General features: G+C 39.6%; 2 protein-coding genes and 1 long non-coding RNA gene across 4 annotated transcripts; 2 read left to right on the forward strand and 1 right to left on the reverse strand.

Moving 5' to 3' along the window:
* LOC116805417 lies at positions 1 to 2463 on the reverse strand. The gene is made up of 2 exons (XR_004365159.2): positions 1976 to 2463; positions 1 to 318 (listed from the first exon to the last, which is right to left on the reverse strand). It is a non-coding gene; the product is annotated as an uncharacterized LOC116805417 (long non-coding RNA).
* Positions 2464 to 4794: 2331 nt separating this feature from the next.
* On the forward strand, positions 4795 to 9286 carry LOC6563189 (ubiquitin carboxyl-terminal hydrolase 8). Of its 2 annotated transcripts, XM_032737198.2 has the most exons (8): positions 4795 to 5056; positions 5157 to 5666; positions 5736 to 5898; positions 5958 to 6473; positions 6539 to 6961; positions 7642 to 7872; positions 7991 to 8445; positions 8507 to 9286. In XM_032737198.2, exons 1-8 carry the CDS (start codon positions 4962 to 4964, stop codon positions 8838 to 8840), a joined length of 2727 nt encoding a protein of 908 aa, XP_032593089.1. In that variant the 5' UTR covers positions 4795 to 4961; the 3' UTR covers positions 8841 to 9286. The 2 variants fall into 2 exon arrangements, with proteins under 2 accessions (XP_032593089.1, XP_032593090.1); XM_032737199.1 differs by lacking the exons at positions 4795 to 5056; positions 5157 to 5666; positions 5736 to 5898; positions 5958 to 6473; positions 6539 to 6961 and adding an exon at positions 7386 to 7568.
* Positions 9287 to 9597: 311 nt separating this feature from the next.
* LOC6563188 (solute carrier family 35 member B1 homolog) lies at positions 9598 to 11045 on the forward strand. Its single transcript, XM_001990512.3, has 3 exons — positions 9598 to 9908; positions 9973 to 10434; positions 10534 to 11045. Exons 1-3 carry the CDS (start codon positions 9704 to 9706, stop codon positions 10890 to 10892), a joined length of 1026 nt encoding a protein of 341 aa, XP_001990548.1. The 5' UTR covers positions 9598 to 9703; the 3' UTR covers positions 10893 to 11045.
* Positions 11046 to 13265: the final 2220 nt, after the last annotated feature.

Consider the following 13265-nt stretch of genomic DNA (forward strand, 5'->3'; position numbering starts at 1 on the left):
TGCTTTTTGTTGTATATATATTAATTAAAAGAAATAATTGTATGAAGGATATTGTATTTCAAGATAAATGTGGTAAGTAGCGATGTCAAATGTCAGGCAGAGGTCAATGAGATGCGATTAGCAGCATCTTTCGCAGCGATAAGCGGTCACTTCTTGCAGCAGTTCCGATTTCAAGTTGCCTTTGTGTTCTCGTATGAAAGAAATAATTAAAAGTCAGTCTTGAAGAGTTGGGTCAAACACCTCTCAGATGTTGAGGTATGTGATATATCAGGTTACGCCGCAGCCAAACCTCAGTGTCAGCAGAAAGATGAGGGGAAGCTGCATGCAAAGACATAAGATCAAAAAGGTATATTGAACTAGAGTTGAGGTTGTTTTATTTCAACGAATTGGAACACCCAAAGATATGAAACTCAAGAAATTTTAGATCCTGCTCGTCAATAGTTTTGGTATGCCACAAAGTAACTCAAGATCAAAGGAAGACTATTACACTGATCAATGGGCACGGCGTCCGGGTAAAATGAAAATATTATCTCTGCTTCCGATCTGTCTGACAAATTATTTTTTTAAAGTTGTATTTTTTATTATATTTTTTTTTTTTTTGTCAGCTTCCTGACAAACGGCAGGAAGAATCAATTACACTGAGGTGCATCTCCACGTAGACCGGAGACGGAGAGCAACAGATGTGCACCGATGAGATCATTAACCATCTCAGGTTACGCCAGACAGCTCAGCACCTCGATCTTTTTATAAGCAGACCAAGCTTCTCTTTTTTTTAGCTCAAAGTTCTTTACATTTTATGATGCCCGTTGGGTAAGCGGGGGATTGATTTATCTGTGGCTGTTGCAAGTGCAGCAAGGATATCAACTACACACATTTACCATTTAGATAAACAAAATAAATTACTTTCATTATAGTTTGGCGTTGTCGTGAATACTAAACGCATTTATTATTCAACATAAGAACAGAATTTGTGAAGCACCATTTTCATGGAATTCAATTAGAATGCGTGTACTTTTTCTACTTATAAAAACATTATGTGACTTTAGAAGGAAGTTGTTGGCAATTGAAACAAAGGAAATTTCTGTTAACACTGACCGCAAAATGTACAAATTATGACCCGATTTGTATGCCAGATGCACTGTGAATTTATAAAACATTTTAACACTAGAAAGGCTAAGCGATACAAAATGGTTACTAATTGTTGAATCTTATAAGGAACTACTATTAATTACATTTTTTTCTTTGCATCCTTAACCCAAATATCAAGGAGTTTCTAACTTTTACAGAAGATCTTATATAATTTGACGTTCCCAAATATATTTTTTATGAGAGAAAGCTAGTTATGTGAAATGAAAAAAGAAAATGTTAATAGTAATTTTAATGATTTTTTTACCAAATAACAAATAATTCCTTACATCATCTCTAACTTTGGAACAGACTGTTACCACTAAAAAACGAAAACTTAAAATTTAAATTAATTATTATTTTATTCGCATTGCGTTCTGTAAAACGCTTAAGTACACCAAGAAATGGCTTTCTTAACTGAATTTAATTAAACTATAATGATACATAAAAATGATTTATTTTTGCATTTGAATCGGGTGCACAATTATCCCAAAACGGCTAACTAGTGTTAAATATTTCTCTTGTCAAAATGGGCAAATAGGCTAAACGCATCTACGTCAGCAGCGGACGACGTACGCGCTCCGTGCCTCATTTAGCATTCGCAGCAGGCGCAACGGCGACAATTTGCCAAATGTATGCGAAGTGTGTGTGACTAAAAAGCTCGACGCATCCAAAGTGGAATCAGAACTGGGCGTGCGAACCACGCTACGCACCTATTGTGGGCTTGAAGATATCGATGATGATCGGTGATGATCGGTGATAGGGTCGACTAAGCAGTGCGTGAATGGACTACTCAATTAGCCAATTGGGAGTGTTTGGGCTGGTTGGCCTGTTGCCTTTGTGTGCTTACGTGCGCCGCTGGCCATCCGCGATGCCGGAAGATCAGCTTCAAGCCAAAGCCCTACGCCTCAAGCGGAGCATTGGGGTGACGCCCAGTGTCAGGAAGTATTTTTTGTCGTCGTTTTGCTGTCGTGAGTGAGTTCAGCGTCCAGTTTTTGCACTTGAAACCCAAATTGCGCAATTCCGAATGTAACTGCGCAGTCAAGTCGAGCGAGGCGGCTCAATATTCAGATGGCTGTTGTTTATTTTTGGTATAACGGCTGCGAAAGTACCGCTAAGCGTGCCAAGTGCGCAAGTGGGCCGCAACCCGCTCATGACGTCATCTCAGATGCTTCGCATTCACAAATTCCAGTTTTTGCGCCACAAATAAACATATGAATCCGAATTATAATAAGCCACTGCCCATGCTCGAAAATTAATCACGGGTTTTTTTTTATTAGATTTGACGAAACAATTGATTTAAAATGTATTTTCAAGCAATGCTAAGTTCACTTAAAGTGAAGGTAGTTTGACAGATTTGACGTCCAAGTGGGAAACAATATTGACCAATATTTATATACACAATTTTTTAATCATCAATCTATTTTTTGTGTGCTTGTTTTTACATTTAGCGTTAATCTCATTAATTTAAAAGCATTACTGAAAAGAGCGAATAAAATCGACCAACGAGGAAATGAATACAGCGATGATAATCGAAATGAGTTCCACCTGGCAAACAAATCCTATTCCATATACCATTGAATTTGCATTTCTATACAGTTGTAGATTAGATTTGAACAGAATGCAACAGCGATTTCTCCTTATTCTGTTTATCTGGTTGCCATCAGTGCAAAATAAAGTCTATCCAAACTCAATTGATATCCGAACGAATGTAAAGGATCGTCAATGGAATGGTTTAATGAATAAAGATACGTTTGGTGGCTGGCTGGTGCGCATTAGAAGTGGTGGTGCAAATACCATTTCGTGTTGTGGCTCGTACATATCTCCATTGTTGGTGCTCACATCTGCCAATTGCATAACCCCCTTTCGATACCAGCTGGAGGGTACCAACGTCATGGCCACTGCTTATACAGAAGATGAGGAATACAGCTACTCCCTGGTAGAAACTATCTACACTCCAGATTACTTTAAGCCGCAGACAACAAATTTGGATATAGCAGTGGTCCGACTGAACATTCCCATAAAAGGCAAAATGGTAGAGTTCATTCAACTAGCTAGCCGTATGCCCAGATTCGGCCAGACACTTACCACATTTGGTTGGGGTTTTAACAGCCTCGAAGTGCAGCCTGCTACCGACGAGCCAAGACAAGCAAAAGTACAAAATATGAACCGAATTGAGTGTAGAGATATGTTTAAGGAAACATTTGTATCAAAAACAGTGATGTGCGTGAAAATGTTCCAAGACCGTTTAAAATGTCTGTACGATGGTGGCTCTCCGTTAGTGTTCAATAATCAGCTTGTGGGAATCGCCTCAGTGGGTTCCACGTGTGCGAATACTTCGGTTCCCGGCATTTACACAGCCATACCTATTTTAAGATCCTATATAGAAAAGATTCAAATGGGTGTCAGGACCAAAACATTGTCACGCCGCAAGAGAAATGCACTTTCAAAAACAAGCGAATATGTTTGAACATACAAAAAAATATATATATGTATATAAAAAGATAAATATTATATGTGCATTAATTATGACAAAGTGAATGTACTATAATTTAAATAATGCTGCAATAAATATCTTTTAATCTAAAACAAACAACAAATTTGTTATTTATTTGGATACAAATGTATTTACGACGGTTACTCTCTGCTCTGAGTGGCAGAATGAGCTCTTTGGCGTCGCCTCAGTGGATTTCAGTTGCAAGAATACAAATAAACTAAAATGCCTCAAACATAAAATGTGGTATTGTTAAAGGTAAATTGATCCGCCGCAACAGAAACGCAATATTAGAACGGAAACGTTCAAAAAGTTTAGCTAGAAACGCAAATAATTACAAAAATAAAAGTACATTCTTATCATGCCAATTTATAGTCAAAACAGTATCAGATTATACTATTTGTTTACTATAAAAGAAACAAAAGGAAATATTGTGAAGAATATATACATTTAATGTTTGATAAGCCTGGAAAATACTTGAAGTTTTCATCAATATACATTTACTCAAATTAATTTAATTTAATCAAATGCTCAATTTTCGAATTAGAAATCAACAAACTCCGAAAAACAATTTGTGTGTTAGCATATTTATTTCGGTCTACAAGGTTTTATAATCTTGTACAATAATTTATTTTAACATTTCATTTCAATCAAATTAGATGAGCCTCTTTGCAATAGTATTTCAGGGCAAATTATCGCTGCTCTGATTTAATTAAGACAGCATCCAATCCCGAGACAATCATAATATTCCATATGCTGCCACCGATTTGAACAGTGGATACCGATGGATATCAATTAATCAATAAATATATAAGGCCAAAGCAAAGTGTCACTATTTTGCCGCTATTTATTCAAAGCAACGTAAACACGTGAATATCTGCTTTTGAAAACAATTCTATCGGCAAACCACCACTTGTTGTTCAAAATCTATTTTAAAACTACAAACTCACACAGTGTTGACAGTCACTAAAGCAACATGTTAATAATTGATAGCCCTGGTTTATGTCTCTGTTAAGTCTCAGCTGTTATTATCGATAAGTTATACGTTCATCGATGGAACTGCGTTTCTCTAAAGAACTTTATTAATAAATTAAAGTTTACGAGTGAACAATTGACTTGTAATGCATAAAATTACTTATGGAACACACAACCGTAGTTCAGCTGGCAATTAAATCTAGACTCATTCAGAACTGTTATGTGTCTGTCATGTGAACTGTTACTTGTAACAGTTCTGTTTGCCAAACACACAAACTTTACGGCTAGCGGGGCAGCACTGCCTAAATAATATCGGAGCAAATAAACTTGCCACATTAAATACAAAATCACACACACACACTGGACAATGGCACAGTTAAAGAAACTGCATATGGGCGACAGGCTGGAAGATCTACAGAAATGGACAATAATTCCCAACTTGCAAAAGACAAGCATGAAAATGTAAGTGGACACCACACGCCCCACCCCTTTTCGCAACTGAGCACAAATTTTAATGCTGATGTGAACAAAATAATAAGACTAAAAAAATGCATTCTTGTAGGTTACTCAACACTGCGCGTAAACTGCTGCTGACTGCCGAGGATTATCGGCTGGACGGCGATCAGGAATTGGCCTACATTACCTATATGAAGTATTTCAATATGCTGTCATCCATTCGAGCCAAATCAGATTACAACCAGCACAAGCAGTCGGTGCGACAAATGCTCGGCGACGCTGACTCCAATCGTCGCATCATGGACACCCTGGAGCAGATAAGCACATCGCTGAGCAAACGCTATAATATGCTGCTGCCCCGCAGCAATGGTGCATCAATTAGTTCGACGCTGCTCCTGCCGATGCCGCCAGCTGAACCAGTTGGAGAAACCAAATCGATTGCGCCTGCTGCTGCTCAATATGCTCAACTGGGCGTCATTAGCTGTGAGACACTGTTTCAGCGGATGCAACAGAAATCGGTGCTGGTCATGGATTGCCGCAGCAGCGGCGACTACAATCACTCGCATCTGACCTACTACTGTGCCTTCAATGTGCCTGAAGAGCTGATATCTCCGGGGTAAGTTTCTATGCGACTCTCGAAGATCGAAATCAGATTAATTTCCCACTTATCTTTGCCATTTTTAAGGATGTCAGCGGGCAAATTGCAAGCGCTTCTGAGCAGCAGCGACAAGGCTTCGTGGGCATCGCGTTCCGTAAAGGAGTCGGTTGTGTTAATGGACTGGAACAGCAAAGATGCGCAGTCGACGAGCAACACAGCGATTGTCACCCTGCTGGATATACTGAAAAATGTGCGTATATAGTTAACGATATTAATTCAATTAATAAAAGTACTTTCTTGGTGCAATAGTGGGATCCAGATGTGACTTATCGCGCACCCATACAAATACTGGAGGGCGGCTACGAGTACTTCATCATGATGTACCCGACGCACTCCACCAATCCCAGCGTGCAAGCACCGCAGCAAAACAATAATGACATCGACACGATCGATGACATTGAATATCCATCCATAAGCGATATTACCATGAAGGAGGACATTCTCAATGGAAGCGAGAACGTGCCCAAACACAAGCAACGACCCAGCATCAATCGGGCCAGCAAACCCGCCGCACTGCGCGCCTACGACTCGAACCACCAATCAAATCAACAGCCTCTTGACAATCCCATCAATGAAATTATGCGAGATCAGGTAGCGTTGCTGCAGCGCGCACAGCAAAATGACATACTGTTGGATAACGCCGCCAAGAAATGGAAGAGCATCATCGAGCTGAAGCAATTGCACGCCGAGGGCGCATTGCTGAGCGGGTCGGAGCAGGAGGTGCTCTACAATATACTCCAACTGGAGAGCAGAGCCGACGATTATGTAAGCTCAGAACTAACCCACTTTACAAAGTCAGTCTTCCAGTTTAACGAACTGCATTTATTTAGAAAATGGAAAATGACCGTCTACGCGACGAGCTCGATCGCTACAAAGACCAACAGCCACAGCAGCAGCTGCAAAATGATGCCGAAACGACCAGGCGCATTGAGTTCAATATAAAGGAGCGTCAGCTGCTCGACGATCAGCACGAGCGCGATCGTCTCGAGCGTGAGAATCAGCTGGCGGTTGCACGTGAGGCAAAGCGGCACTATAAGCCATCAGCTGAGACAAAGACCACATCGGAGGATTCACCCGAGAGTCCCATCAATGATCTGCAACAGCAGCAGCAGCAACAGCATATTATGCCCAATGATGAGGCAAAAGGTGTCACACGTCCCGTCTACGATCGATCCACGAAACCGCTGGACCGTGACGTGGAGACGACAGCGACGCGAGTTCGCGATTTTTCGCCCGTTGTGGGTCAAAATGTGGTGAGTGTATTACACGAGAAAAATATGCACGCTCTATCAATTTATACAGCACTGCAAAAGGTTTTTCCTCCTTTGTCATATTAATTGTATAAAGAAATTGGTTAGGAGACATCTCCGACTCTGCAAAGTCTTGAGTGATCAAGTTTATATAGTACTGTGCTATTGTAGCCTAAAATGTGGATATGCCATTTAAGCAACTATCTGTAGTGTTGGCCAAGTAATAGTAGTGACGATGGTATATTTTTGTCTTGTTCCTCCAACTCCTGTAATGACATATTGGCGTGTTGAGTCAGTCGTGAGAAATCACAGCACGGGTTCAACTTTGGTCGCAAGTGGTTGCACTGTGTCTATAAATAGATGCCACCAAATCAATAAGTTGTGCTCGTCACGTTTTGCGGGCATAGGCTGCATTATATTTTGCCAGTCAGTCGCACGCTGTCCGAAGCCAAAGCATGTTCAACAAACAACAGCCACAAACAAAACGCATACAATTTACACGTGGTTTAGTGATTGTGGCACATAAGCACAAATGATTTGCGTGGCGGGCGTTAAAATTCAGCTGCCACCAACCTACAACATTTACAGCTCCATATTTCCGCTCAGACGTGTAACTCCAACAAACATTTTCTACAATAAACAAACAATCTCAACTCATATTTTCCATCTTTGATTTTTTGCAGGGACGCGGCCTAACGGGCCTGAAGAATCTGGGCAACACTTGCTATATGAACAGCATTCTCCAGTGCCTGAGCAATACTCCGCAGCTAATGGAGTTTTGCATATCGGACAAATACCGCAACTATATAAGTCGCCGGAACAAAACCAATGGACAGGTCATCGAAGAGGTCGCCGCTCTCATCAAGGAACTGTGGAATGGCCAATACAAATGCGTGGCCAGTCGAGACTTGCGCGTGAGTTAAAATAAACGATTGCGAATGATGAAATGATTGCTACAATTGCGATTCATTGTCGTCTCGGTTAAACTATGAAAATCAATAATTAATATTTTATTTTTATTATTCTTGACAGTACGTTGTGGGCCAGTACCAGAAAATCTTTCGAGGCGTCGATCAACAGGATTCGCATGAGTTTCTCACCATACTCATGGACTGGCTGCATTCCGATTTACAGACTTTGAATGTGCCGCGTCAGCGCGATGTGATTAGCGCGTCGGAGAAAGCCTGGCTGGAGTTCACAAAGTCCCAGGAGAGTCTCATACTGCATTTATTCTATGGACAAATCAAAAGCACCGTCAAGTGTATCACCTGCAACAAGGAGTCGGCCACATATGAGTGTTTCTCGAATCTCAGTCTCGAACTGCCGCCCAATGCAAATCTCTGCTATCTGAATCAGTGCATGGACATGTACTTCAGTGGCGAGAAAATTCACGGCTGGAATTGTCCCAATTGCAAAACGAAACGTGATGCAATTAAGAAATTGGACATTTCCAAACTGCCCCCAGTGTTAGTGGTGCACCTCAAACGGCAAGAGAATACCAATCAAATCTATTATAAATTGTTTCTTAACCTCCATTTTTTATTACAGCTTTTATGCGGATACTAGCAATACGGGTGCCTATATTAAGAAGCAAAACTATTTACAATTTCCGCTGGATAATCTGGAAATGAAACCATACATTGCACGTGCAGAATCGCGCACCGTGACACCCAAAACATACCAACTATATGCGGTGTCCAATCACTACGGTTCCATGGAGGGTGGGCATTATACGGCCTTTTGCAAGAGCGCCAATTATGGGCGCTGGTATAAGTTCGATGATCAAATTGTTTCACCGCTGGAAACGTCAAATGTCGTCTCGAGCGCCGCCTATATACTGTTCTATACATGGTTACCGCCAATGCAGCTCTCATTGTCATAGTCGCAAATCAAACTCATCATTATTCAATATGCCCCATTGTTGTTTTTATTATGCGTTTACTTACCATACTTTCTGATTATATATATATTTTTTTTGTTTTTTTTTTTTCTTTGGCTATCGATTTCTAGTCTCTTCACCAATTTACATCAAACTGATGCTTATTTTAATTAATGCTTGTTTGTTGTTAAATTTCGGACGTATATAAAGAATTTATACACACGCATACAAACATTACCATTACCAGTTAATATTTGGATATTAAAACATTTATTTATATTAAGTGATGGAAGAAAAAAACATAGAGCGTTGAAGCATTTGGATGGATAAATGAAACAATTTAAGTGCATTACAGAGTTGAACAAGTGAGCGAGGTAATCTAGTTTATTATATTTTACACATATATTTTTAAAACCAAATAAAGGAAATACAATTTCTAAATTGTTAAATAGCTTGCCATTCTTGTGCTTAGACTATTTTCTTTGCAATAAATTCCAAATTTAAAACATGCAATTTGAAATTTAATGATTTCTTACTTTAATTTATGGGAAATCTCGATTCTAATCACATTAATAATGTTCCAACATATATTTCTGCGAGCCTTAAATGTTGCGCCCAAGAATCGGTAAGCAAAATTTGTAATCGTTATAAATATCCCAAATTGCAACCAAATATCCCTACTTATCGATGACATGTTGACATTTATCGCCGCAATGAACACATCTCTAAATACCACGTATTAGAATTTTTTTACTAGATCAGCGTTTTGCACTCTTAAAGCACAATGCCAGGTGTTGGCGTAAAGTAATTTAATTATTTAAGCATAAAGTTAAAATACAGAAGTGTAAGACAATCAAGCCAGAGCTATGAAGCTACCAGAACAAAGCCGTTTCGCAATCTACGCGCTTGGCATCTTCTTTTCCTACTTTCTATACGGCATCGTCCAGGAGAAGCTGACCCGTGGCCGTTATGGAGATCAGGTGCAGGCCGATGGCAATGTTGGCGAGCGTTTTACCTTCACCTTGGCTCTTGTCTGGGTGCAGTGCTTCTGTAATTATCTGTTTGCCAAAGGTGCGTTAAATGCACTGCCAGTTGCCAGTTTATCTCTCCCTTAACGCCCACTTGTTTGCTTTAGGAATGCTGTCGGTGAAGCCACAGAAGGAGGACACCACACACACGGGCTATTATGCGACCAGCTCCCTCACATACCTGTTGGCCATGGTATCCACGAATATGGCGCTGCGCTGGGTGCCTTATCCCACAGCAGTTGTGGGCAAATCGGCGAAACCGATTCCTGTCATGATTCTGGGCGTGCTGATTGGACGCAAATCATACAGCTGGACACGTTATGCCTGCGTGCTGACAATTGTTCTCGGCGTTGTGCTCTTTATGTTCAAGGAAAGCAAGGTGTCCAATCTGCCCACAGAGACAACGGGCTTGGGTGAATTGCTGCTCTTCCTCAGCCTGACCATGGACGGACTTACTGGTGCCGTGCAGGAGCGTATGCGTGCCGCCAGTGCACCCTCGGGCCAGCAAATGATGCTGTCCATGAACTACTGGAGCACACTGATGCTCACCGTGGGCATGATTGTGACAGGTAAATGTGATGAATTAACTAAAAGAGTAACTATCACGAGCGAATCATCAACAAATTAGATTGCAATAAATATAATTATGTTTCTTATCGTTGTAACAGGTGAAGGCATCGATTTCATACACTTTGCCATGCTACACTCAGAGGTTTGGATACACATGGCGATGATTGCTTTCTGCGGTGCTATGGGTCAGCTTTTCATCTTTCTGATGGTGGCCAGCTTTGGGCCATTGGCCTGCTCGGTGGTGACCACCACACGGAAATTCTTCACCGTCCTCTGTTCCGTGCTGCTGTTCGGCAATGTTTTGATAGCTCGTCAATGGCTTGGCGCTGTTTTAGTATTTGCGGCGCTTTTTACGGACATGCTGTTTGGAAATAAGAAGTCGGCGGCAACTAGCAAGAAACCGCCTGGCGATGGCAAGCTTAAGGACGATCAAGCTGCTAGAAAACTGATTTCATAGAATTTATTATATTATATTATTCGCTGCAAAAATAGTTTAAATTTAGTCTGCGCTGCAAAACGTACAAAAGTGAAATGTTCGTAAATGCATAACCATTTCATTTAAAGCTAAATTTTATTTATTTATAAGTAAAATTAGTTTTAGAACTCAAAAGCAAAAGTGGTTTTTTATTTGAAAATTTACCAAAGACTTCAATTGACGGCGTTGCCACTTCAGTGCCAACGTGAGTTTGATTCGTAATAGAAATCGATTCAGCGATTAGCACTCATCGACCTGCCGCCACTGGTTATCGTGGCAACTTCGACCAAAGACGTTCGTTGATGATGTCCGATTTTTTAAGTGTTTATATTCGTTAGCTGTGCGCGTTTACGTACAGCGCTCGAGGCTTGGATATATTTATTATTGACGCGCTGTTTAAATATTAATTGTGCACAATTCTACTTAAATTACGATTTATTAGTGGCAGCGCCGCGCGTGTCAGTGCACCAAAATGGATTTAGGAGCAAAATAAAACAAATAAAATGCAAGCAAATGTTATATATTCAAGCAAAGGTGCATCAGGAATGTGCTAATAAAGTGGTTAAAAGTGTTTAATATTAAAATACAAAAAAAAAATTTAAAACAGTGAAAATTTCCACACAGCTTTTGTGTAAAACAAATTTAAACGATTTTCTTATAAGGTGAGTAGTTTTTTGTTGTTGTTGCTGCCAGCTGTTTGCTTGTATGTATGGATTATATATGTATATACATATATATATATATATACATATGTGTGTGTTAGTGGGTGTGTATGTGTATGTGTGAGTATAATTATAGCAACAAACTGAATCGAAAGTGATTGGCACAGTGCGATAGCCAGAGCACAGTAGCATTATTTAGATAAATTCTTATATTTTTTTGTGTGACATGTTTGAGTTCTGCCTATTCTAGCAGGATCTGAGACATGCTGCCAAATCGTTTGACAGACACCCTCACAACACTGTCAGGCACCCAGACACCCGCAAACACACACAGACACATACACGTGAGTGGCAATTGCGCTCTTTTCCTGCTCTCTCCATGCCAAAATGGTGGTTGTTACCGTTAACGTTTGCCGGTTGCTGCTGCTGCTGCTGTTGTTGCTGTTTTTGTTGTTGTTGTTGTTGCTCATGGTTTTATTGTTATGCGTGACGTAAACTTTTCCTGTGGCAAAAATTAGTTTCGCATTGCATTATGTAAATTCTAGAATTTAAATGACCATCAACTTATCAGCGTAGTACATATTCATAAATAAATACGATTGTAGACGTGATTTATGCTCAGACACAACGTCCACAAACACTTTGCAGATAGCGCAAAAAAAAAGTCATCAAAACGCTTTTGTTGGCGCCCGCTTATCGCGCCTTAATAAAATAAATACATATACTTATATATATATGTGTATTTGTATATAAATGTTTATACACATAAAGAATCAAAAAGCAAAACAATGAAGCGCAGTCTGCTCACTCATTCGTGTATTAGTATTAAACGGCTTTTTGCGTTGATAATTATAATTATGAACTAAAAAATTAAAAGAAAAATGTATAAAAAACGAAACAATAATTAGAAAAGACTATAGCTCTAGATTTTGTGTCTAGACGCTCAAGATTTGACATAGAAATTAGCTAATTTCATCAATTTTAATACGGCTCTAAAATAAAGAGAGCTTTTTAGTGGATGCCTGGAAAGTATTGTATGCCTTCATTATAAATTGATTTATTTGTTTTGGCATACACATGCGACAAGCGAGAGAAAATATTATTCCCAGTAGAACTATTCTTCCGGCGATTTATCATATACTGATATAGATCACAGAGAAATAAATTTGCATTTTAAAAGCTATCCTGTAACCCATAATTCATTTAAGAAAGATCTTTATCTTTGGCATACATACTTTAATTTAGCATACCTTAGTTTTTCTGCATTCTCACAAGTCTCTCGAACATGATAAATAAACACATTAAAAATTCATTTTCTTTGGTAAACATACAACTTGTGCAAGCGCTCAACAAGTTGACTCTACTCTCATTATCAGCATCGGATAAAAATAAGATGACATTGGTTACATTCCATCTGAAATAGAAGTCCTTGAACCTGTGCACGTGTTCAAGTTGTCCCCATATAGCTGTGTTTCAGCTGAGGCCAATAAACGCAATTGCCATTTACACAGAATCATTACTAAAAGCAAAGCAAAAAAAAGGAAAAATATAGTAATATATAATATCGAGCGGCTTTCGTACTATTTATAAACACAATTCTATTTTATATTTTGTTGTGCCCAAATGTCTGCCTTCTGTGGCTTGTACATTTCATTTGTTGGGGTGTCTCACAGTTTGTTTGAATTGTCGACTG

The sequence above is a fragment of the Drosophila grimshawi genome, unplaced genomic scaffold (genome assembly GCF_018153295.1).
Source record: "Drosophila grimshawi isolate 15287-2541.00 unplaced genomic scaffold, ASM1815329v1 contig_311, whole genome shotgun sequence".
Classification (NCBI taxonomy): Eukaryota; Metazoa; Arthropoda; class Insecta; order Diptera; family Drosophilidae; genus Drosophila; species Drosophila grimshawi.

Bases quoted from the DNA above. Each gene is read 5' to 3' on its own strand.
- LOC6563189 (XM_032737198.2), top strand. From the start codon at position 4,962: ATGGCACAGTTAAAGAAACTGCATATGGGCGACAGGCTGGAAGATCTA. The intron at 5,667-5,735 runs GTAAGTTTCTAT...GCCATTTTTAAG, and splicing joins GAAGAGCTGATATCTCCGGG to GATGTCAGCGGGCAAATTGC. The intron at 5,899-5,957 runs GTGCGTATATAG...TTGGTGCAATAG, and splicing joins TGCTGGATATACTGAAAAAT to TGGGATCCAGATGTGACTTA.
- LOC6563188 (XM_001990512.3), top strand. From the start codon at position 9,704: ATGAAGCTACCAGAACAAAGCCGTTTCGCAATCTACGCGCTTGGCATC. The intron at 9,909-9,972 runs GTGCGTTAAATG...TGTTTGCTTTAG, and splicing joins TAATTATCTGTTTGCCAAAG to GAATGCTGTCGGTGAAGCCA. The intron at 10,435-10,533 runs GTAAATGTGATG...TCGTTGTAACAG, and splicing joins CGTGGGCATGATTGTGACAG to GTGAAGGCATCGATTTCATA.